Genomic DNA, 25866 nt, shown 5'->3' on the forward strand with positions numbered 1-25866 from the left:
ATCTTAAAAATTTTTACTAGTCTCAAGGATGTCTGTATTTTGAAGAATTTATATTTGATAATGGAATTACCCTTGGTTGGTGAGTGGAGATGGACGAAAAAAGATCTTCCCATTCCCATGAAGTAATACAATTTAGACAGCAGCCTTATCTCTTGCTCTGCAAATGCTTCCCCTTGGTTTAGCTATATAGCTACGGAGTTGTGGTTCTCTAATTTTAGTAGCAGGTGGTGCAGAGGAGGAAAGTGAGATGAGGACTCTCAGCCCTTTTGAGAGTCTGATGAACATTTTGGAACTCGTCTCCAGAAATATTCTTTTTTTTCCCTTTTTACACATTTTTATTTCCTCAGACTTCCTCCTGGATTCAGCTCCACCTTCTATGGGAGTTGGGAGTTGAAGAATATCCTATTCTTTTTCTTTTCTTTTTCCTTCCTTCCTTCCTCCTTCCTTCCTTCTTTCCCTCCCTTCTTCCTTCCTTCCTTCCTTCCCTCCTTCCTTTCCTCCTTCCTTTCTTCCTTTCTTTTTTCTTTAAGTTCTGGGATACATGTGGTGAACATGCAGGTTTGTTACACAGGTATACATGTGCCATGGTGGTTTGCTGCACCCAGCAACCCATCATCTAGGTTTTAAGCCCCACTTGCACTAAGTATTTGTCCTAATGCTCTCCCTCATCTTGCCCCCACCCCCCACATGGACCCCGATGTGTGATGTTCCCCTCCTTGTGTCCAAGTGTTCTCATTGTTCAACTCCCACTTATGAGTGAGAACACACAGTGTTTGGTTTTCTGTTCCTGTGTTTGTTCGCCAAGGATGATGAAAATTTTATATTCTTATGTGTATTCTTATATGTATCAATTCACTATGTAGTAAAATTCCAGGTACCCATGAAGCTCAGTATATATTCATCAAATTAATTTAATAAAATAAGTGCTTATATTTACTTGGCTCTCTGAAAACACATTTTGATGAATACTTTCTGGAGAGAGTTAGATCTAGTAACGCATAAAAAGATTATTCTAAAAAAAATTAGAGCGCTATCTAATATGCTAAAGTTAAATGTATGCCAACAAAAGTCGCATTCTTTCTAAAACTGTAGGTTAGAGGAAGAGTGGCCAGCTCCCTTGGGATGATGTAAAACACAGACTGACTCATTCACTATGGAGTATTCCAGAAACTCCCTTATTGGTCTATTTATAATATCTTTTATAACACCTTCTTTGGCCTTTATCTTAAAACATTAGCTATATCTCCCCTATCATTTTTGGGTTAAGTGTAACTTTGCCCTATAAAATGACATTGTGGTGGACAGCCGCTGTGAGTTCTATAACATTTTTTTGACCTGACAGAAAGGACTTCCCACTTGCCTCAGTCACTCATGCATTTGGTTGTGTGCTCCTCTATCCATGATACTTCCAATAGTAAACTGAGTTACTAGAAATAATAAGGTCGAAAACAAAGTGTTAAGTTCAACAGTGAAATGTGTGCTTTATGTATCTCAAAAGATAGATACCCAATTGCAAGCATTTTGAGATATTCATGTGGACATTTCACAAGTAAGAAGATACCACCTTCACAAAAGTAGACCATTTTTAGATCTGCAAGACAGATACCTGGAGGAGTTAGATACAAACATTTGCTATGTCACGTTTCAAGACAATCCTTTGTCTATTTTTCCCAAGAAATGTTAAAGTTTTTATAGCTGCTGGCAAATTATGCTCGGTGAAACCTAGAACAATGGAAAAGGACCTCATGACCAAAGACGTACATCTCTAATGTTGTTCCTGCTGTAAATAACATAGGATTCTATTTTTGTAGAAGTTTAAGTTCTGTATTTTAATTATAGGATAAGAATGCAAATAATGGCTGGGCGCGGTGGCTCATGCCTGTAATCCCAGCACTTTGAGAGGCCGAGGCAATTGGATCACCAGAGGTCAGGAGTTTGAGACCAGCCTGGCCAACATGGTGAAACCCCGTATCTACTAAAAATACAAAAATTAGCCGAACATGGTGGTGGGCGCCTGTAATCTCAGCTACTCGGGAGGCTGAGACAGGGGAATCACTTGAACCCAGGAGGCAGAATTTGCAGTGAGCTGAGATCGCGCCATGGCACTCTAGCCCGGGGAACAAGAGTAAAAATTCATCTCAAATAATAATAATAATAGAAAAATTTCCTCCTCTTCATAATTCAGCCTGTTATGCCACCTCATCTTGGCCTCTGCTGCTCCTTACTTGAGCTTTATGTTAATGATGACATTGAGATATAAAAGGTAAAATTTATTATCTCCATTATAAATAAAAACGTTTTCTGAAGTTTTTAAGTATCACAAGTGAAGAGGCTGGGTGCGGTGGCTCATGCCTTTAATCCCAGTATGTTGGGAGGCTGAGGCAGGTGAATCAGTTAAGGCCAGCAGTTTGAGACCAGCCTGGCCAACATGATGAAACCCCATCTCAACTAAAATAATACAAAAATTAGCTGGGCGTTGTGGCATGCACCTGTAATCCCAGGTACTCGGATGGCTGAGGCATGAGACTCTCTTAAACCCAGAAGAAGGAGGTTGCAGTGAGCCAAGATCATGCCACTACATTTCAGCCTGGGCGACAGAGTGAGACTCCAGTCCAAAGAAATAATAAAATCACAAGTGAAATTTTATTTATATTGGGCAGAAAAATCTCTAATAATTAATAAGAGATGGAAAAGTTATTATTGTATTCTTTGCATTGGCATGTATTTAAAGTATTTGTTTCCCTTTTAATTAGACATTTCAGTACAAATACAAATTGATCACTTTTTTAAAATTTTATTTATTTATTTATTTATTTACTGAGATGTAGTTTTGCTCTTTGGCCCAGGCAGGAGTTCAGTGGCATGATCACGGCTCACTGCAACCTCCGCCTCCCAGGTTCAAGCAATTCTCCTGCCTCAGTTTCCTGAGTAGCTGGACTTACAAACATCTGCCACCATGCCCAGCTAATTTCTGTAATTTCTTTTTTTTTTTTTTTTTTTGAGATGCAGTCTCACTCTGTCACCCAGGTTGGAGTGCAGCGGTATGATCTTGGCTCACTGCAACCTCCGCCTCCCAGGTTCAGGCAATTGTCCTGCCTCAGCTTCCTGAGTAGCTGGTATTACAAACATCTGCCACCATGCCTGTGGTTTCTCTCTTTTTTTTTTTTTTTTTTTGAGATGCAGTCTCACTCTGTCACCCAGGCTGGAGTGCAGTGGTATGATCTTGGCTCACTGCAACCTCTGCCTCCCACGTTCAGGCAATTCTCCTGCCTCAGCCTCCTGAATAGCTGAGATTACAGATGTGTGCCACCATGCCCAGCTAATTTTTGTATTTTTAGTAGAGATGAGGTTTCACCATGTTGGTCAGGTTGGTCTTGAACTCCTGACCTCATGATCCACCTGCCTCAGCCTCCCAAAGTGCTGGGATTACAGGCGTGAGCCACCGAGCCCGGCCCAAATTGATCACCTTTGATGCTAATGGCAATGATGCTAGTAGGGTCCAGAAAATAAAAATACCTAGTGGATAAGAGAATCTACCATCTGTTAAAATAAAATAAAATAAAATAAGGAAGGAGGGTGAAGGAGGAGTTTCTGAATGGAATGATGTCATTGTTGACAATACTTTGCACTGAATTGCTAGTCTCTCTTAGTACCTATTATTTTGAGGCACAGGAATGTGAAGAAGGCTTTTCACTGTACACCTTTTTACATTTATTTCCCTACCATGTGACTGTGTTCCCTATTACATATTAAATACAGCCCTTAAATTTTTAGAAAAAAATTCTTCTGAAATAAGTTTTGAAGAACTACATTGCTAGACTATTATTTCTTATATTAATCCTACTTATAGTCAATTTCTCCTTCACACTAATAAAGGGGGCAGATAGAGAAAGCTAAATAATATATTATCTTCATAATACATTCCTTTTTCTTTAGAATTCAATGAGGCAATATCTCACATACCTCCTAAAATATTTCCAAACTGTGGTATACTTGTATGATCGTTATCTTTGTTCTTAAGTAATCATCTACAAACCATAAAATTCATCCCTGAGAGAAACTCAACCAAAATTTAAAACTGAAGAAATGAAATCTTAGAAATTTAATATCAACTTTGAATATTATATATATGCACATAGAATAATATACTAACAAAATCCAAACATTCCACATTCTATACATGACACATACCTGGAGTATAACCCCAGGGTTCATAGTATGATGGAAATACTCCAAGGTGACAACCTCTGACAAACTCTTCATAATCCATAGGTAGTAAGGGACTGGTGGAGGATAGAAACTCTGGGTGCAAAATCACCTGAAAAAAGAAAATTCTAATTTAAAAAAAAAAGAAAAAGAAGAAAGTAATGTGAAAAAATCTTTAATTTGGTTATTTCAGTACTGTACCATAAAATCCTTGTGTTCTAGATTCATGAAGAAAAAAGAGATAAGACAAAAGAAAAAGAAAAAAGCCTTGGTGGTTTGTTCTCCTCTCTCCATTCTGTAAAAGTGTCTACTCTACATATTTAACTTTCTCTCAGATTCCAAGGCTTAGATTGAAGGATAAGGAGTTAGCTGCTCATTTTTGCTCTCACACTAAACTATGTCCTCCAATCCAGCTTTGACATGCAATAAAGATTAGATTTGATTATCTAATTGCTCCCGTCTTTTATTCAATTTGTTCCCAACTTGAGCAGGAAAGAGGGAGCTATATAACGGACCACTCTCACATGCCTTAAGCATGACTTATTCAAGTGAAATGGAACTAAGGCACAGGGAAGATGTTCTAGGAATGTCATCTAGACTACATCATGCTAGAGGACTTCATGCAAGCCACTATCCTCTCTCACCTAGAAGCCGTCACCTCCTAACATACTTGCCTGCTTCTTTCTGTTCCACTAGGGTCTCTATCAACACAGCTAGACCGATCCCTTAAAAATGTCAGCCACTCCCTTGATTAAAGTTGTTCAGTGGCTTCCTATTTTACCCAGAGTAAAAGCCAAAGTGTTTATCATAGCTTCTAAGCAGTGGGGTGCTGGTAAATATTTAAAAGCTGAGACACTGAAGTATAAATATATATTAGTACATATATTTGTTATAATTTTTAACGATGTAAATGATGTATATACAGTTAGTAAATAATAAAAGATGTTTTAACATGTAGATGTTTATAACAACTTTATTCTTAATTGTCAAAACTTGGAAGAAACACATATGTCCTTCAATAAGTGAATGAGTAAATAAATTGTGGTACATCTAGGCAATGGACTATTATTCAGTGCTAAAAAGAAATAAACTATCAAGCCATGGAAAGAAATAGAGGGAACGTAAATGCATACATGCATACTACTAAGTAAAAGAAGCTCATCCAAAAATGCTACATGATGTATGATTTCAACTATGTGACAATCTGGAAAAAGTTAAACTATGGAACCAGTAAGAAGATCAGTGGTTTCCAGGAGTTAGGGGGGAGGGAGTGATGAATAGGCAGAGTACAGACAATTTTTAAGGCAGTGAAACTATTCTGTATCATACTATGATGATGAATACATCTGTCAAAACCCACAGAATGTACAACACCAAGAGTGAACCCTAATGTAAATGATGGATCTTGGGTGATAGTTATGTCAATGTAGGTTCATCTATCTATCAGAATTAATGCACTGCTCTGTGGGATGCTGATAATGGGGGGTTCTGTGCATGTGAGGGGGCAGAGAGCAAATAGACACTGTACTTTCTGTTCAATTTTGCTGTGAACCTAAAACTGTTCTAAAAGACAAAGTCTATTAAAAATGGATATAGACAATACTCCTTATTGTGAACTCTATATAGTCAATTAATTATCACAATTTGCTATTTTTATTTTTGCCAAAATTTTGTATTCATAACCAATTTATGGTCTCAACTGATGGCTGAATGTAGCTCTGACATAAATGTTGGTTGATTTCCTTTGTTAGTTGTTAGAAGGAGCTGAAATAACAGAGACCTTTGTTGGAACTTCACAAGCTCATCAATAATGCAAGTGACTTCTTTTCTGGGTCAGATACTAGTTTTTGAACACAGAGAAAATAGTTTTTTTTACCACTCACAATGTAAAAACTACAGATCCAGAAATCAACGTGAAGCAAATGAAGCCAAGATTTGTAGTGTTTACCTGTTTTCATTCTAAAAATACTCCCACTACCACCAAGGCCATTTTCAAGCTACCAGTCTAATGTTGCTGAATTCAGAGACAGGGAAAGCAGTAACACATCATTATAAAGCACTTGCACCATAAAGATCTCACAGACATCAAGAGCCTCATAGGTCATGGTAATGTGCAGTAAATAATTAGGATGAGATTAATTCTGAGCGTTACCTTTCATTTAATATAGTTGACTTATTTTTAAGTTTACGTAATGTAATTTTAGCAATAGCTGCATTTAAAACTGTCTCATAAAGTCTCTGAACATTTAACTATTGGCTCTTGTGCACCTGTATGAGCCAGTTCTGGGACGACACTGCAAACAAAGAAACAAGAGCAGGGACATTCTGTATTTGCTGTTCAAGTTTGCTCTGAACCTAAAGCTGCTCTAAAAATAAAGTCTATCAACATGTATATATACAACACTCCTTATTGTGAATTCTATATAGTCAATTAATCTACACAATGTGCTATTCTGCCTAGCATGTTTGTTTGTTTTTTGGCCCATATTTTGCCCACATGCTACTTTATCCTTCTGGTTCCTACTATTCTATCTGTCTCCAAATTCAGTGATATCACATTGATAGGTTGACAATGGCCTTGGTAGCAGTGAGAGTTTTTAGAGAATGAAAATAGGCAAATACTACAATCATGGCTTGATTTACTGTGCATTGATTTCTGGACTCAAGAAAGTGATGGAAAAATATTAATAGCTCAGGATTAGCCTTAAAATGTGTTGTATCTATAGCCATTACATTGTGAGTGGCACAAAGTATTACTAATGATGAGAGCATGGCTATAATTGGAAAGTTGTGACTACAATAGCTATTTAACTTGCTAACCATGTGAATTATCCTATTTCTCCCACTTACTACAGTTCTCACTGAGCTATTATTAGATTATCTCTCAGTCTCAGCCATACCTAAGGGGTTATTGAAAATAAATAACATCTGATATAAAAGTACTGGGAATCTCACATTTACAGAAAATTCCCAGTACAATATGAAGAGAATTAATATATTTTCAAAACCATTCATAAACTGCTGACTTGATACCCGGCATTCCCAAGTACTTAATGTATATTTCCCACAAACAAGAGCATTCTTACATAATCTTTCATAAACATAAAAATCAGGAAATTCATGCTGATACATACCTTATAATCCTTAAACCCCATTTAAATTTTTCTGATGATTCAAATAATGATTTTTAAACCAAAGGATCCAGTTCAGAATTACATATTGCATTAGTTGTCACATCCCTCTAGAGTCCCTCAATTTGGAAGAGTTCATGGGCTTTTTTTGGCCTTCCTGACTATATGATATATGAGATATACGTATATATAATATATGTATTTTGGAAGACTATAACCTATTTATTTTGATACGTGTTCCTCAATGTGTGTTTGTCTTATGCTTCTTCATAATTAAAGTTACACATCTTTGGCAGATACATCGCAGAAGTGATGCTGTGTTCTTTTCATTGCATTTTAATCAGGCCGTAAAGGTTTTCTATTTTTTTCATTAATGATGATGTTTATTTTGATCTCTTGATTGAAGCCTTTTTGGCTTCTCCACTTTTTGGCTTTTCTCTTTGTTATTAATAAGCATTGGGGCAGTTATTTTGAAGCTGTGTAAATATCTCATTCCTAAGTAAACTTTTGATTACTCCTTGTATTGGACTTCTGATTTCTTATGTCATTCAATGCATCCTAATTCCTTCCTATCCTTATTTATTTTGACACTCAAATTGTCCATGATCTGGCCAGTGAGAGCCCTTTCAAGATTGTTTCTGTATATATTTAACAAGTCTTCATTGTTCCTTGAGCATTTCTTTGATTTTTGACACAAGAAGTTCCAGGCTCATCTTGTACTTTTTACCTGTCACCGTTCTAGAATCAGCCAATTCCAAAGGCAGCCCTGGTTCTCTTTAGTAGCGAATAGTGTTTAGAAATCAAGACCCGGCTACTAGGTGTGCTCATTGTCATTGGCCTATTACTTCCCCCAAATGCTCTGAGTAGACAAAGAACACACACACACACACACACACACCCCTGGTTTTTGCTACCTTTAATTTGCTACATATTGGGTCAATTTTCTTCTGTGTAACTAATCTTTCTCCACACACTCCCTCACATGCACAGATGCCCTCCTCTCTCCACTCTGGCTCTGATATTGCTTCAGGCTGCTCCTCTTTGTGTCAACATTTCTCAGACCACTTGGATTCTGATGCCTTTCTCTGAACTTCCACAGCACCCTCCCTGTTCCAGTGCAGATACCTACCTTGTGTTGCCCACCTAATGGCTTTAGAACTTAATTGTTCTGGAAAAGAAAAGGAAAGAGAAAGAGAAAGAATAGAGACTGGGTGCGGTGGCTCACACCTGCACTTTGGGAGGCCAAGGCAGGTAAATCACTTGAGGTCAGGAGTTCGAGACCAGCCTGACCAACACAGTGAAACCCCGTCTCTACTAAAAATACAAAAATCAGCCAGGTGTAGTGGCACGCGTCTATAATCCCAGCTATTTGGGAGTCTGAGGCAGGAGAATCTGCTTGAACCTGGGAGGCAGAAGTTGCAGTTAGCAGAGATCACGCCACTGCATGCCAGCCTGGGCAACAGAGTAAGATTCCGTCTTAAAAAAAAAAAGAGAGAGAAAGAAGACAAACTACTTTTACACAAGCATAGTACCCTTTTCATGTCTATTCATGAAATAACGAGTATACATTCTTAAGAAGAGATAACTTTGAAGAAAAACCCTAATTTGGATACATAACAATTATCGTTATATTTGTATAACATTTTATATATTACAAATTACCTCATTTAATCTTAGTGACATTGTGCAATGGGTAAAGAAGCTAAGACATAAAGAGGCCATTAAATTATCAATTTTAAATTGATTTTATCACTTTATAATCTCATCATATGCCAAGGATTAAAGTAAATAAAATTAGCAGCCACGGTGGCTCACACCTGTAATCCCAGCACTTCGGGAGGCTGAGGTGGGCGGATCATGAGGTCAGGATTTCGAGACCAGCCTGGCCAACATGGTGAAACCCCATCTATACTAAAATACAAAAAAATTAGCTGGGTGTGGTGGTGTGTGCCTGTAGTCCCAGCTACTCAGGAGGCTGAGGCAGGGGAACGCTTGAACCCAGGCAGCGGAGGACGCCATGAGCCAAGATCATGCTACTGCACTACAGCCTGGGCGACACAGCAAGACTCTGTTTCAAAATAAAAAAAATTCTTAAATCTTTGTTTTATTGAAAAGTTTTACTCTTTGGATCCTCAAGGACATTATAGGGACATTATAACATTATAAACATTAGTTATATCTCAGCAGATCCATAAGAAGATCAGTTAAACTTCAGAAGAAATAAAATGATAAAGGATCCAAACCCTAGTACCTAAGAATTCAATCACAGAAATCACAAAATGGCAAAGTAAAAGTGAATAAAAATATTTTCATTCATAGAACATGATTTGAGTTTTTATTGTGTGCAAAGTACCGCACTACAAAAAGAGACAAAAGACACAGACACTGTCACATACTGTATCCGGGCCATCAACAAATTGGCAACCCATTGTACTCTCTTGGCAAAAAACAAGAAAGAGGGATTTGAAAAGCATTGTGTCTACTTCAGCATTTCCAAGCTTAGGAAAAGTTGCACAGTCCAGAGCCCATTTTGGAACATGAAAACACCATGGTTTATTTGTTTGGCTTCCAGCCGAACAGAATGACAGCAAAACTAAAATAAGAAAACAGCTGCTCTGGCCCTAAACCAGCCAATTGCAGAAGCCCAGGGATGAGCAAGGGATATTAGAGGTCAGTTCAAGGTTATAAAGAGGATTAAATGAGATCCTGTATACAAAAGTCCCCAGGAAAGCTCCTGGCTCTCAGCAGGCCCTGCCTAGATCAGTAGGAAAAACAAAACAAGAAATGGACAAAAACTTGTCTGACTCTATTTTTTCTCAGAGAGAAGTAATGTCTCAGGAAGTTAATTTTTACACTGTAGCAGCGCAGAGTCAAAACCTGAAATCTTCAGCCTGAGCTTTCCTCAGCTAAGGCAAAAATGATAAATTCAAACTCAAAATAATCTGCAATGTTTGCTGAATCAAACATGACATTCATATCAAAAACCTATCAGTGCACTCTGAGAGTTTAGAACCACTCTACAGAGTTTTTAAAGTAAGCAGGTGATTAAGTAGGTACTTTACTCGGCACAGGCCTACGTTATTGCCAAGTTTTAAAAGAATTCTGTTAATAAAATGTAATACCTGATTCTGAATTGATGGGAGTTCTCTCAGTGCTTTGAGTATATAGTAAATGTCAGGAAGGTGCTGTACATTTATGTTTTTGTATGTCTGTGGCTGCCTTATGATAATAATAAATGAACATCTCAATATATTCACAACTAAAGCTCTATAGACATAAACTATGAGACAAACTTTCATCTTCACTCACCCTACGAAAGTCAAGTGCTTTGATATCTCTGTGCCTTTTCATCTACTTTTTCTCCTCTGCCTGGTGAGTCCTCTTTCCTGTTATTTGCATGATGAATTTCTGATCATTAATCAAGATCTAGCTACTATGTCATCTCTTTTATAAAACGTCTTACCAAATCCTAAAGGTGAAGATAAATCCACTTTCTTCAACTCTCACCAAACTCTATTCACATCTCTCTTCTAAAAATAATGAGTTCCCATCATGTGTCAAATACTGGGTTAACTACTAAAAGAAGCTAATACTTATTATGTATTTACTATGTGCCAAGCTGTTAAACGCAGCACCTATTTATGAATTATTTTTGAGACGGGTTCCCACTCTGTCGCCCAGGCTGGAGTACAGTGGCACTTTCATAGGTGGCTGCATCCTCGAACTCCTGGCCTCAAGTGATCCTCCAGCCTCAGCCTTTTGAGTTACTGGGATTACAGGCAGGAGCCACCATGCTTGGCCTATGTCTAATTTAATCTTCACACTTCTGAGTGTAAGGCTATTTTATCACCATTCACAGATGAGAAGACTGAGGTACAGACAGCTGCAGTGAATTTTCAAATTAGATAAGTGGCCAGGATTTAAAGACAGTCTTCATGGACTCAGCCTGAGGCTGCCTTCTTTATAAATTTGCCAGCCCTGGAAATACAGTTCAGCTTTCCTTCTAGAGATCTTAGCCCCAGGGATCTTGACTGACAGCGCCAATTGCCTTCCCTCTGGATCTATTGCAGCAACTGCTCCTAACCTACAGGAACTGGCGGAAACTAGTACCAGTGTGAAGTCATTTCTGCCCAACAGGTGCATTTAATGGGCAATTTTCATTTGGGGAATCCCTATCCCTATTAATAGGAATCCCTATTCAATTGCTCATAGAATCAGACAGCTATCTGCCAATCTGAAACTATTTTGGTAAGTGGCAGGTACATATAAAGGTAAAACAGAAGGGAAAGATTGCTGAATATAACAAAAAGTTGTGTGTAGTAATATTAACACTAATATATTTAAAATAAGTTAATGGTAAACCAATGTAAACACATACACACACATAAAATAGGCTTCTTTTGTATTAAGAAAGGAAGTACTGTAAAATAGTTCTGAATTTGTGTTAGCTGTAGATTGCACTATTGAAAACTATTTTTTTTCCATTTTTTCTGCATACATGTGTATGTGTGCATTCTTTTTTTTTTCGTTCCATTAACTGACAAGCCATGTTGAGTGGTCTTGGACCATTTCTTTTTCCCTGTGTCAGTCACAAGTGCTGCTACTGTGTGTATGTTTTTTGTATATTAGCCAATTTTTATTCTTGTTTTTTATTAAATATATTTGACTTTTCTTTCTAGGAAAGAAGGAAGGAAGGAAGAATGGAACAAGGAAAGGAAGTAAAGAAGGAAGGAAGGAAGGGAGGGAAATGGAAGAAAGGAAGGAAGGGAGGGAGGGAGGGTGGGTGGAAGGAAGGAAGAGAAAAAGGAAGGAAGGAAGGAAGAATGGAAGAATGGAAGGAAGGAAGGAAGGGAGGGAGAAAGGAAGGAAAGAAGAATGGAAGAATGGAAGGAAGAGAGAAATGAAGAATAGAAGGAAGGAAGGAAGGGAGGGAGGAAGGAAGGAAGGAAGCAGGGAGGGAGGGAGAGAGGAAGGAAGGACAGGCCACGCATTTTTAAACCTGGACTGCAGTCTATGGCTCTTCCTACATCATCCTTCCTTTCTGCTCTGATCTGCATCTCCCTGCCAGCACTTGCTTTCCACTCCTTTATCCTCTCACCTTGGTGTCTGCCTCTCAGAGAACCTAAACTGAGACAATACATACGAAACATGATTGTTGCCTCAAATAACTGAGTTCTTCTAGAGAAATTGACACATAACATTTTAAAAAATACAATTTCTTGTGATAACTCCTATAACTGCAGTAGATATAAAGTGTCTTGAGAATGCAGATAAGGAAACACTGTTCCTGTCTGGAGTAGAGGAATATGTGTTAGGGAAAGGTGCAAGGAAGTAATGACTTTTAGGTTGCAGCTTAAAAGAATTATTAGAATGACAGATAAGTATTTCAGAAAGAGATGATAACATCAGGAAGGACAGAGAGGTATGAAAGTGTCACATGTGTTTAGAAAATAAGGTACTTTTCCATTCCCGAAAAATTGTTTCATGCAAAACGCTTTTAAACATAAATCAGCAAGGCATTCTTCATTTAGAGCTCCCAATTTCAAGGGACCTTCCAGCCTCAGTCTTCCCAAGAGCACGGGAAGCATGAACTATTGCCAGCTACATGACCCATCCCTCCTTTTCCCACTTTCCCTCATCCCTCCCTTCTATCTGCATGTGTAGTACATAACATGTGCCAGCCAGCAGACAGACCTCAGAAAAAGATCTATAGATTTAGATATAAGTGTGACACAAAAGAAAAACAGAAATGAGAGAAACAGAAATCTACAGGGAAATAAAAGGCTTTCATTGCCCCTTTACTATTTTCTTTCCAGGGGACACACACACACACACACACACACACACACACACACAAGAAAAGAAAGAGAGAAGATCAGCCTAGGTTAAACTATATGAGAATGAAGTCTAGTTAGTGCTGACACACTGTAACGAAGTATAAGTCTCTGCGGATCTAATAACACTGAAAAATCTAAGGGGTAGGGCACCTTGATGGATACATTCCTGCATTCCCAGGGATGTAGCTCACTTAGTATAGAAGATGTGCTAGGTGTAGAAATTTCAGAAATACAGAAACATAAATGAAAAAATAAAAACCACTTATAATGAACTAGCCCCACTATCCTATAGAAATAATACTTACGGGTTTTTAAATAAACATGGAAATTGGCACTTCAGATCTTAAAACTTGAAATTTACATTTGTCTCATCAGAGTTTCTCCCTCAGGAAACTGATCCTCAGGTAAAGGACAGTTGCTCGCCAGATCACTGCATCCAGACAGTGAAATTCCAGACGTCTCATTCTTCATGATTGCTTCTTTATCCTTCCCTAATTCCTGTTTTACATTCCTTCTCCACTAGATAAACCCCCAATTTTAGTCAGATGGGAGATGAGTTTGAGGCTGATCTCTCATTCTCCTAGGCTGCAGCACCCAAAAAAGGCTTCTTCCCTAGCAAGACTCATTTTCTCAGTGACTGGCTTTCTGAGCCATGAGCAAGGGGACCCAGATCAAAAAACTGCCATTCCAGTAACAATTCTGTGGCCTAGGGTGTATGTGCATATAGATATGTTTGATATAAATGGGATAACACAGAATGGAATATTTTACAAACTGTGTTACTTAATGTGGTATCATGAGGTCTTCCTACAATTATGAACATTTCTCCTACCTCAGTTTCCGAAATACTTTTCTTTTTATTCTCTGCTCTTTCTTTCTTTCCCTGACTTTTCCTCCTTAATTTTCTCTTAAATCTTGACGTTTCCTTGGATTGACATTTTTTTCTACTTACTAAACCTAGTCTTTTTTGTTTTTGTTTTTGTGTTTTTTTTTTTTTTTTTTTTTTTTTTTTTTTTGAGACAGAGTCTTACTCTCACCCATGCTGGAGGGCAGTGGCACAATCGCAGCTCATTGCAGCCTCTACCTCCCGAGCTCAAGCAATCCTCCCACTTATATCTCTCTAGTAGCTGATACTACAGGCATGTGCCACCACACCTGGCTAATTTCTTTGTATTTTTTACAGAGACAGGGTATCACTATGTTGCCCAGCTGGTCTTGAACTCCCGGGCTCAAGTGACCCATCTGCCTCAACCTCCCAAAGTGCTGGAATTACAGGTGTGAACCACCGCACCTGGCCCTCAACCTGGTTTTGAGTGTGTCAGGATCACCATTCCTTGGTGTCCACTGCTGCCCACGCGCCAATATCTCCCTTTGAGGTTGCCCTCATAAGTTCCACACCTATGTTTTCTCAGTGCCCATTAAACATCTCAAGTTGGATATCTCACACGTAACTCAAACTCAATTCATCAGAAACTGAACTCAGTTCATGACATGACCCTCAAACCAGTTTCTGCTAAAGACTTGTTTTGATTTTTAGAAAGCATTGGTTAAATACTGAAGCCAGGGTGCTATTTTTCTTCATTTTTCCCTCTTTGTTACTCCCAGTATCCATCAGTCACTAAGTATGGCCTTTCCTACATGCAACCATCTCTCCCATTGTTTTGTAAAAACATCAAAGGGAAAGAGGATGAAGGCCAAATTTAGTTGATTTTTTTTAACACAGAGAAATTTAAGAAATATTTATAGATAGGAAGAGAAGGAGTTAGTGATAAGAAAGAAATGTACAATAAAACAGAAGGTAAAAAATAAGACAAGTTTCCTAAGAATGTGGGAATTGAAATCAGAATAGTCCTAAGAACCTGAAGGAAAAAATGTAAGAATAGGTCAAAATCTATATTTGAGGCCAGTATGAAGGGTCACTGAAGGAGTTCATAATTCATTTAATTATCAATTAGTTCATCTGCTAAAAATGAAAGAAGAGAAAGTGGGATCTCTTGAAAATATTGGTTGCAGCCATTTGATCTTGAACATTAGTGGACGGAGCTGAGTAGAGGTAAGCAATTATCTGTTTGCATGTTCACTGTTGTCTTTTATATCCAGAACTATGCCTGGAATACAGCAGGCCCTCAGTAAGTATCATATAGATTAAACTCCACAGTGGCAGAAACCAGGTCTTATTCATATAAACGTTCTCAGCAAGTAACATTGTGCCTAGTCATTGCAGAAACTCAAGTCAAAAAAATGAATTGCTCTATAGAAAATTATATAAAAACTTATTAGCCTCATTCTCTGAAACTGGAAGCTTCTCATTTTATTCCCTTAGGTTATTAGAAAGAAACAAACACAATTCATGTTAATATCATCAATTCCTTCATTCAAATAATTCTTAGAATATATTGGTATAATTAAAAAGTAAGTAATTTCCTTATGTTTATTGGCAGTATTGTATAGTGGAAATAAATGCTACAACTATAGCCCAAAGCTATGACTATGCTTCAATTTTCCAGAATTATACCAAATTATTCATTATACTTCAGTTATACAAGACAAGAAACTGAACTAAAATACTTAAATATTTCTGGTAGATGTAAAATATTTAAAATATTTAATGATATATTTAAAAATACTTAAAATATTTCTGGTAGATGTAAAAACAACTAAGGAAATCTCCTAATAAATTATCAGAAAATATATTTTATGTAAGTTTGAAGTTCCCGACATAAACAGTTAGATCTACCTTGACTCTGTCTGTGCGACTGTTGAAAAGTCCAATCCGTCTAATGGTGCTGAGGATGGGGTCAGTGGAGTCATCAATCATGTTGTGCGTGGTCACTGGGGGCAAAGACTGTCGCTGAAGTATGAGAGGGAAGGAAATGTCAATTGCGGAGAGAATTAACAAGGGTGACTAATTTCAACAATAGATCATTGACATTTCATACAACCTTTACACCTTCAGTCTTTTGAGAGGGCACTAATGATGATGACTAACTCCTGTGTGTGTTTCCAAGGAAGATAATGGGTTGAAGAATCTCCTCCGCTTACTATGAACACATGAAGTTTTGTTTTCCGCCTGCAGCTACTATACGAGAGACTGGACTTCTTGACTGCTTCCGGGACTTATTTGTAATATAAAGGTGTCCTGAAGTCTTGACTTAAGATGAACTTTACTGATTTCTTTTAGCAAGGCTGTCCTCTGGTATCCGATTCCTCCGTGTTATAGCAAGCATTTTGATGCAAATCTAACACATTATTTTACCTCTTTTGTAATAATTCCACTTGACTAAGAAATACTCTTTTCTCTAATGTGACTCAAATACTATGTTTTGGAAATATTTAGGACTTTTTGTAGTTACTACACTATACAGAATTTTTACATTGAATATATTGATTCAAAAATAATTTTGTGAGTGGAAAGACAAGTTTCATGAGACTTTTTTTTAAGGAGCCCTTAAAACCACCAATGAAAAAACATACAAAGTAATCATTTAAGTGACTATGTAAGAATGTCTTTTCTAGCCTCAGGTCTAAACATTTTCCAAATTAACATATTTCAATAAATTTAAATACTGACTTAGATAGAATTTAATAACTATGGGACATAGTGGGTGCTTTTTTCCTTATTACCTGAGTTGAAAAGATGGCTCTTTTCATAATTGTTATATCATCTCGATCTAAAATATTGTTCATGTCAGGAATTTCTCCTCTGCAGGGAAAAAATATGAATAACAAAAATAAAAACAGTTGGCACTACTTCAGTGATTCTTAAGCATCAGATTATATGTTAGCTATTTCATGTATTTTAATAAATAATGTTGGTTATTCAATTAAGTAAATATGTTCATATAGACTTAATATATATTAAGCAGATATTTGATGCATATTATCAATATATATTTTGAATTAAAATCTCATGAAGTCTCCCTCAGCTTCAGATTGATATATCAACCTTTAATGACTTCCTCATTGAATTAGAACTTGCCTGCATATAAATATATTCTTATTTGTACAGATGTTTACAAGTTTTGTCAAATGAAGGATAAAACACTGTTCATATGACATAATACATTTTAAAAGGTTATTAATTCCTTTATATTTGGAACAAAATATGTTCAAACTCTTCAAACTTAACAACTTAGACAGCAAAACTTTAAGTTTGAATAGTGAAGCCTTAAGAACACAGCATTCCAAGCACCTACCTTAATAACGCATCATAGAGTTTTTTCCCAAACTTTTCCTTCACAGAATGTGCAATGTCCCTGTTTCAAAAAGAAAGACTTATCATTTAAACAGTATGACAAGGTTTAGTCTTTATCGTGATAATACTGTTTTTTTAATTGACATTCTTTGAAATTACATTCTTTGAAATTGCAGATATCTTTTTTATAGCCTCTTTTATTATTTCACTACTTTCCAATTCAGCTTAAGTTAAAATCTCCAGAGCTGCAGCAACAGAACACCATGGCCAGCACAAAGAGCTTAAAATTTTTTTGCTTCATAATGACTGAAATAGGGTAGAGAGCAGAGAGGGACAGTAAATGGAGGCATAGATGTAACAAGATGGGAATTCGGTGATCATTGTTGAATCTGAACTGTGAGTATACAGGAGGTCCTACTACTAAGCTTTTTACTTGACATATTTTTAGAATTTCACAATAAAAAGTTTAAAAATGCTTGACTCATCTTTTAAGATTTCTACAGGGCTTGTTCCTTCAATGGTAGCTCATTTCAAAATTTTTATAACACATAGGCATCACAATAATCTAAACGAGTAGCACAATGAAGAAAGGGCTAAGTATTATTTGTCTGTAATAATCTTAAGGAAAAAACAAAGTTCAAGGCAATACATGAGATATCATTCACTTAAAAGAAATCTTTTTACATTTATTGCTTAGAACATTCACAGGATGTGAGATTACCACAGCTGTTTTCGCACTGCTTGTCCTTTCAGGGTTTCCACATTGAAATTATTTGTCTTGGCAGGCATAATGAAAAACACCACCACTGTGACCTCACTTTTGTGCATCTGATGAGGAATTAGAAAACACAGCAGAGTCAACTATCAAAGATTTTTTAAAAGTATAATAGATGGAACTTAAACATTGAAAAGTAGTGTTTTAAAATATCAGTAAAGAGACTACCGGTAGATAAAAGGAATAGTTATTTATGATTCACAGACAAATTATATTCACTTTCCTGAGACTTTTTCAGACATTTTAAATTAAATTTTAAACTTTCAATCAGTACTTGTCAATGAACAAATTGACTTTCAATCATTTTTGTCAATTAGCAGTTAAAAAATTCAAACAAAATATTTTCATGCCTTTGACAATCTAGAATAGATAACAATTGCTATTGATGACATTTGCTTTTCTGTGGTTAAACACATAGCATGAATGAGAGCTAATATTACAAGATAAAAATTAGTTCTTTAAAATTTCAGAGTGGAAATTTAATGAAGATTTAAGCTTTGGTAAAAGCTAAAATAATATTTAAATTTTTTGCTTATTCACATTGATTGATGACAAATAGATTATTTACATTTTTCTGCTAAATGTCTTGATTCATATGATGTTATATTTTGTTTTTTATCCCTAAAATAAAGAAGCAAGCACACACTGAGCACTTTTGTGATAGCAGGCACTGTGCTGGGGTGCTTTAAATACACTACTAATAAAAGTGTACAATAGACATCATTCTCCTCATTTTATTAAGGTTGAAAGAAGGGAATGAGAGGTTAAATATTTTGTCTGAGTTCCTGTAACAGGTTAGTGCCAAAGCTGACATTTAAACTGCTGGCGTAGCATCTCTCAAAAGGAAATGACTTGTTAAGAAGCCATAAGAATGAAAGCATAAACTCACTTAAAACCATGAACCTCTATGAATGTTCATGTGTTCTGGAAATGACTGACTAGCTCCAGTGTGGGGCACTTTACCATCTAGTATGTAGCCTCTGCCCTCTGGGACCTAACATTTTATAAGGGAAAGCTACAGAAGGTGTACAATAGGAAACTCACCCTAGAACAGCCTATGTGCTATCAAAGAATAAATGTACTATGTGGAAAGAGAATGCCTTCTTTTAACTTCTCCAAGTATTGCAGTTATCTTTTATGTCTAGTATAATAGTAATCTGTCTTCTCCTCATATCTATAAAGTGCATATTTAATAATTATCTAAATACATTTATTAATAATGTCCCTAAAGGCTCTGTATATTTGATACAGTTATGTGTCCATTATAAAGCTTGTTGAATGGATATGTACTAGGAAATATGAAGTAAGATTATTTTAGAATAATCTTTTAAGCCCTCAGTTCTACTTTGCATAGTTGGATTTTATTAATGAATTGCTTTCTTATTAATGTGGCTTTAGCAAATTTTTTAGCATATTTGGTCTACTGTCTGCTCTAAAGCAAGGATACATCTTTCTTCAAGAAATAAAAATTTAACTGGAGGGTGGTACAAAGCTCAAGAAAGTTTAGATTTTCTTATTATCTCATTAAAACTGAAGTTCTACACTGTTCTCCTGTAAATATTTTCCTATTGCTTATTCTAGATGTTTATGTGATGGGATTGGAATATAAACCAATAGCTTCCATCAATAGCTATGACATGGTACCATTTTTTATAGTTGCTTCTATTTATACATATTGTATTGCTGGATTAGTTGAGAACCCACTTTGTATCCCACCTTCCTGAATAAAAAAAAAATGATTTCACGTTGTTGGGAGTAAGAACCTTCTTTTTCCTCCTTCATGCTTTCATGTGGTGGGATATCCACTAGTTCAACAGTTTAAGACTCTCAGTCGCAGGGAGGAGGTGCGGCTGGAGAGGTGAGTGAACCGAGTATGTATGTGTCTGCCTTGTTCTATAGAGAGTTAGTGCTGTCCGCTTTGGCTGCCAGCTGTACGGCACATGGTACTCTGAAGGCTTGCTTCAGTCAGGGGAGGAGAGTGATGGTCAGATCTTCCTATGATTAAATGGCTAAGAGTAATAACAAGGTTCAGTATTAGGATGCCACTGTCACGTGCATAAGCCATATCTTCCATTACAATCTTCATTGATTTTTTGAAAATTGATATTTTGCTCTCCATTCACTTGATTCTCTCTATATATTTTTCAATTGATTACAAACTCATGTGGGGAAAGGGGATGTTATAATGACTTCTTAAAACATAGCATGTATAATGGGATAAGCTTATGATTCTCCTAAGGGCGGGAAGAAAAGAAGACATTATAGACAAATACACAAGTCAACAATGTGCCAACTCCAATATGTAAATTGAAAGGCTGAGGCCATTTCTAGAACACGGTTATTGTTAATTCTCTTGAAAACTATTTAAGATGCTAAAAAATTCTTCACTTCCCACAGAAGAAAGTTCTCCCTACAAAAGCATTATATCATGTCCTAGATCTTTCTTACCCTCAGCAGGAAATTTAGCCTGGATAAGGATTCTAGGAAGATGTCAGCTCCTTTGTTTGAAAACTCATACCTCCCAGCAATGAAAAGGAACAAAGTCTTTTCAAGATCAAAGTCGAGGTGACTAAAATAAAACAAAACAGTTTCAAATGAAATACAGCAACAGCAACAAAACGTTCACATGAATTCTGTTAAAGTACAAAGGGGCTGGGAAAGATAAACTTTTACTATTACAAGTCTGTTTTCTCTCTACCAATGATCCCTGGTATCTGATGCTACCTTTTTTTAAATAAAGAAAATCATACCCATAGAAATGACCTCGAACGAAATCTTGGATTCTGGCCTTGTACATGGCATGTAGATTTTGAAACTCATGCACTGCTGAAAATTTCTTAACATTCAAGCCATTTGGAGTAACTACATCTAGAAAAGCAGAATAAAATTATTATGAAATTTCTCTTTTCAAAGAGGGCACCATTATAGAAAAAAAGTATCTTTAAATCTATAAAGTCCAATGTTTACTAACATTTCTAGTTTCCAATTACCATAAAATTGAAAATGTATAAAATTTCCAGTTCATAAAATATTTCATAAAATTTATAACAAATTTGATCTTTTGATTGAAATAGGAAATCAGAAATACCTGACCAAAATAACAATGAGGGACTGGTACAATGAGACAGGTTAATCAATAGCAGTAACAATTGTTATTACAGTTTTCATTTATTGATTATTTACTGTGCATCAGGTATTGCTCTAAAGGTTTACAGTGTAACTCCACTTCCTCAACAAACCAATGGAGTAAGTGCTCTTATCTGCATTTTCGGAGGTGGAAACTCAGGCACAGAGTTGTTTAAAGACCCTGTCCAAGGACCCACGGCTGGTAAGTCGAAGCAGAATCCATGCAATCTGCTCCTACATACTGTTTCTTTAACTCCAGCTCTAAACTACCTCCAGCCATCTTGTTTTCCACAGGTGTATGGGACACCTTTTGTGCGTTTAGAAAACTGGAAAGGCAACCTCTTCTAATTTCTATTCTTACTTATAATTTCTTATTTCTAATATCCACTGATTCATTCTTCCTAGGAGATTTTGTTGCTTAAGCAGGAAGACATTCTTGGTTTTCCAAATATTGGTCTGTGACAAGGAAGAGCAGAACCACTCAGAGCATATGATGGAAACTACCTACTGAGTTGAATACATGGGTTATCACATTTAGTAACAAAAAATCAAAAGCAAGAAAAAAGAAGCTATGTTAAAAAAATTTTGGACAGACCTATGAAGATTTTTGTAGTTTTAAGGGTCTTTTCCAGCCTGGCCAGCATGGTGACACCCTGTCTCTACTAAAGACACGAACAGTCAAGTGTGGTGGTGCATGCCTGTAATCCCAGCTACTGGGGAGGCTGAGGCAGGAGACTCACTCGAACCCAGGAGGCGAATGTTGCAGTGAGCCAAGATTGTGCCACTGCACTTCAGCCTGGATGACAGAGTGAGACTCCATCTCAAAAAAAGAGAAACTTTTACAGTTAACTGGCTATTCTGTTGACATGGTTCCACCAAATCAACCCAGGCATTTTGGTCATGTTTTGTGATTAATAAGAACTTACAGATTTTTATGAGTTTTTATTAAGTAATCTGACATTTCTTATACTATTTTACATAGATGGCCACAGTAGCGTCAATCTTAGGTAGCCAAAGTTTCCAGTGAAAGCATTCATGTGAATAATTCCTAAATGAACTATATAGTGTGACTAGTATAGTATGACAATTACATCTTAACATGTATTTATCTTTCTACAGCAGTTATGCAAGGCTTACCTTGTGCCAGACCCTATTATATTTGAAATATAATAATTTTTAAAAATCCCTATGAGGTAAATTGTTTTCATTGTCCCCATTTTAAAGATGAGGAAGTTGGCCTGCAGAATATTAAGTCATTTGCCTAAGCTCAAATAACTACAAAGTAACAGAGGCTGGATTTAGAACCAAAGCAGCCTGGCTCAGGGGTCTCCATCCTTATAATGCAATGGTGTCATACAACTGTACCATCCAAAAAGCTATAGAAGGCAAGAATGTATGTGAAGATCAGCTTCTTATGGATTTAATCCTCAGGAATTTTCTAAATTGCTTCACAAACAATTATCAAAAAAAAAAAAAAAAAAAAGATCTGTGTCCTGAAATTGTCTATTTATTAGCCTAAAGAGTTAGGCCAATGAGGTCTTCTAATATCCATATTTATAACGGAATAATCTCACACGCACATGCCTATATGCAGTTGTATGCTGGTAAAATTTAACAAAGAGTACCCCAGGAAAAAGAGAGAGACGGGGGAGAGGAAAAGAGAGAGAGGAGATGGGGAGAGAGAGTGAGAGAGAGAGTGGAGACAGAGAGAGAAAGAGAGAGGTTATTTTAGTATTTGCCTTTCTTCAAGGTGCAAATATACCCATCATGACCAATTTCAAGCTACCAATGTAAATGCAGAGTTGGGAAGAAAAGTGCAGTAACACTATTATAGTATTTCCATCCGTGCAATATATACACACATATATATACATATATATATACACACACACATATGTAATATACATATATATTAGGGATTGTAATTCTCAGGAATTTTCTAAATTGTTTCAAAAACAATTACAAAAAAGATAAAATGTATATAATATATATGTACATATTATATATATATATATTGCAATTGGTTCTTGTGAACTAGCAAGAGCTGGTTTTAGCACATCACTGCCTACATGGCTTAAGAAATAAGGTTTAAAACATGTTTTTATGCCTCATTGATGGATAAGGATTATATGGACACTTTTACACAGTGACATAATTAAAATTGTAACTTTATCTCTAGAGCAAAAATACTTACATAGAATTTAGTCATTACAAATTGTGTTTAAAAGGATTCTCTCAATGTTTACTATACTAGCAAAGACTATCTTCAACTTGTGAGACATTCCACTCTATAGTTGGCATTGCTCTAAATTTAATTTCATGAATTAGTTAAATTAATTTGATTATTTAATTTAGTCTAGTTCACATAAGTACATGAATTACTATACAATTAGTGTATATAAGTTATATGCTCATATCATTTAAATTTTTTAAAAATCAAAATATAGACCTTGAAAAGCTTCCTTTCCACTTCTGTTTCCCAATTTGTTCCTTTCCCTGGAAGCAACATTGGTCACTAATTTCCTGTATTTGTTCCCAAATAGAAGACAATGTCAATGTTACCCACCTTTCTGATGTTAGGCAACGCCAACACAAAGGAAAAACGTTGACTAAAAGATGGCATTAGCTAGAATTTATGTTAAGGCATTAGCACAGGCTCAAAAATCAATAATTGCAATACTATTAATGACTATATTAAAGAGAAAATGACAAACTTTTTTATTTTAAAGAAAATATCATCTTTTCAGCATCCTAAATTATTTTAAATCAAACTTATAGCAAAAGTATAATGATACAGTAATAAATATGGGTTTTGCCATTGAGTATACTGTGATATTTTGAAAAATATCTTGTCCCATGCATGTTTTTGTCCCAGCCAACATTTGTCTCTTGCTCTGTAGCTGTGCCCTCAGCCTTAAAAGTAATGGCTGTAGTTAAACTTTTAGTCGGGGAGGACTTCAAGAAAAACTGAGGAATACAAACTCATAGTTACACTATGTGATCTTTTTTTTGTTTCAGAATGCTCTTGGGAAGGTTTATATGTTTAATGATCTACTAAAAGTCCATTGACCTTCTTGAACCACAAAATGTTCAGAGATTTCACAATTTCCATCAAAGCCACCACATGATTCTACTGCCAATCTGAAACAGACTAGATCGCAGTGTTTATAGTTTCTGGTAGAACTTCCAGGTAAAGCTAGCTTGTGGGCACTTGGTAATAGATGAGAACTTGGGGGAAATCTAGACAGTGATCCATACAAAACAATAATTGTCGATATTTTATAAATCTTTACAATAGACCAGGCACTGAGCTGTTTTCTCCATATGTTAACTCTTGGAATCATTGCAACGTTTCTAGATAAAAGAATTATTATCCACATTATGCAGATAAGGCACAGAGAGCTTAAGTAACTTTTATAATGTCATACAGCTAGTAACATATATTCAACACAAAATCATTTTTGATACTGAATACAGGCAGTTTAGCACAAAGCTCATGCTTTGACCACTACTCTGTAGCTATATTCTTAAGAAGACAAAAATTTAAGAAAATAGAGAAAGCAGGACCCAGAATACAATCTTGGAGAATGTCCACTTTGAAAAGTAAAAGAAAGTAGAAAAACGATTAGAGGCACCAGAAAAGATTATACTGAAAAGAAATCAGAATGTGCAGTGTCATGAAAAGAAAAGGAAAAGATGTTCATCACCTTTAAATGCTAGGGAATATAAAGAAAAATAAAAAATATTAGATGACCCTGAATTTGGTGAAAGGAGAAAGGAGGAGAAAGGAGGAGACAGTATGACATTTGGCAGGGTAGTAACCTCAAGAGAAAATTTCACTTTAAAAGAGGCAAAAACAAAGAAAGCATTTTTGTAAGCTCAGAAAGGTACTGTAGACAGGAAAGAGGAAGATCCAAGAGAGAAATGAGCATATTGTTGGAATAAACTCGCAAAAGAAGAATGAGAGTAAGAATACAAGTGAATCTGAGAGAATCCTTGGAAAGAAAAAAGAATACCACCGGTTCTTAATGCTGCCACTATTCAAATTACTTGGATTCTTGTTCTATCTTGTTTTGCTTTTTATAATCTAGTACCTCAAAATACCTCCTCTACACAATCTGCTATCTGAAATAAGGACAACTAGAGATAAGACCACAGGAGTTAAGAAGGAGGATATATTAATTAGGACGGTTTGGTTGCAAGTAATGTAAATCTACTAGTCCTGGCTTAAGTATAATATAATAGGATGTATAATATAATACAATATAATAAATATAATATAATAATATAATATAATTAATAGGATACCAGAGTGTCTCATGGCAAAGATTTAGCTGAGCATCAGGAATGATTTTGAAAAGTGGTCGAAATCATTGTGGAGAACGTAAAGAGTTCTCTCTCTCAGCCTGTTTTTTCTTCTTACAGCAATTCAGTGTAGTTTAATCTTTGCATCCAGTGCAGCAGAATAGAAAAATGAACACTACCAACAGCTCAAAGCTGACGTTCTATTATATGACAGTGCATTCAGAGACTCGTTTGAATGGGAGCATTCTGATTGCTCAGCTTATGTCAGGTGTCTTCCTTTGGGCCAATCAG

General features: G+C 36.2%; 1 protein-coding gene across 3 annotated transcripts in view; it reads right to left on the reverse strand.

The window, feature by feature from the left end:
• The window catches only part of GYS2 (glycogen synthase 2), a 60816-nt gene that overhangs the window by 6983 nt on the left and 27967 nt on the right, over positions 1–25866 (reverse strand). For all 3 annotated transcript variants that reach the window (XM_021673828.2, XM_021673827.2, XM_021673829.2), the window contains 7 exons: positions 20895–21012; positions 20593–20713; positions 18091–18197; positions 17371–17430; positions 16799–16877; positions 15912–16025; positions 4192–4318 (listed from right to left, as the gene is read on the reverse strand). In XM_021673828.2, the coding sequence (XP_021529503.2) occupies positions 4192–4318; positions 15912–16025; positions 16799–16877; positions 17371–17430; positions 18091–18197; positions 20593–20713; positions 20895–21012 (726 nt within the window). The remainder of the gene's footprint in view (positions 1–4191; positions 4319–15911; positions 16026–16798; positions 16878–17370; positions 17431–18090; positions 18198–20592; positions 20714–20894; positions 21013–25866) is intronic.

Source organism: Aotus nancymaae, unplaced genomic scaffold (assembly GCF_030222135.1).
Source record: "Aotus nancymaae isolate 86718 unplaced genomic scaffold, 86718_ANA_hifiasm-v0.15.2.pri h1tg000016l, whole genome shotgun sequence".
In the NCBI taxonomy this organism is placed as follows: domain Eukaryota; kingdom Metazoa; phylum Chordata; class Mammalia; order Primates; family Aotidae; genus Aotus; species Aotus nancymaae.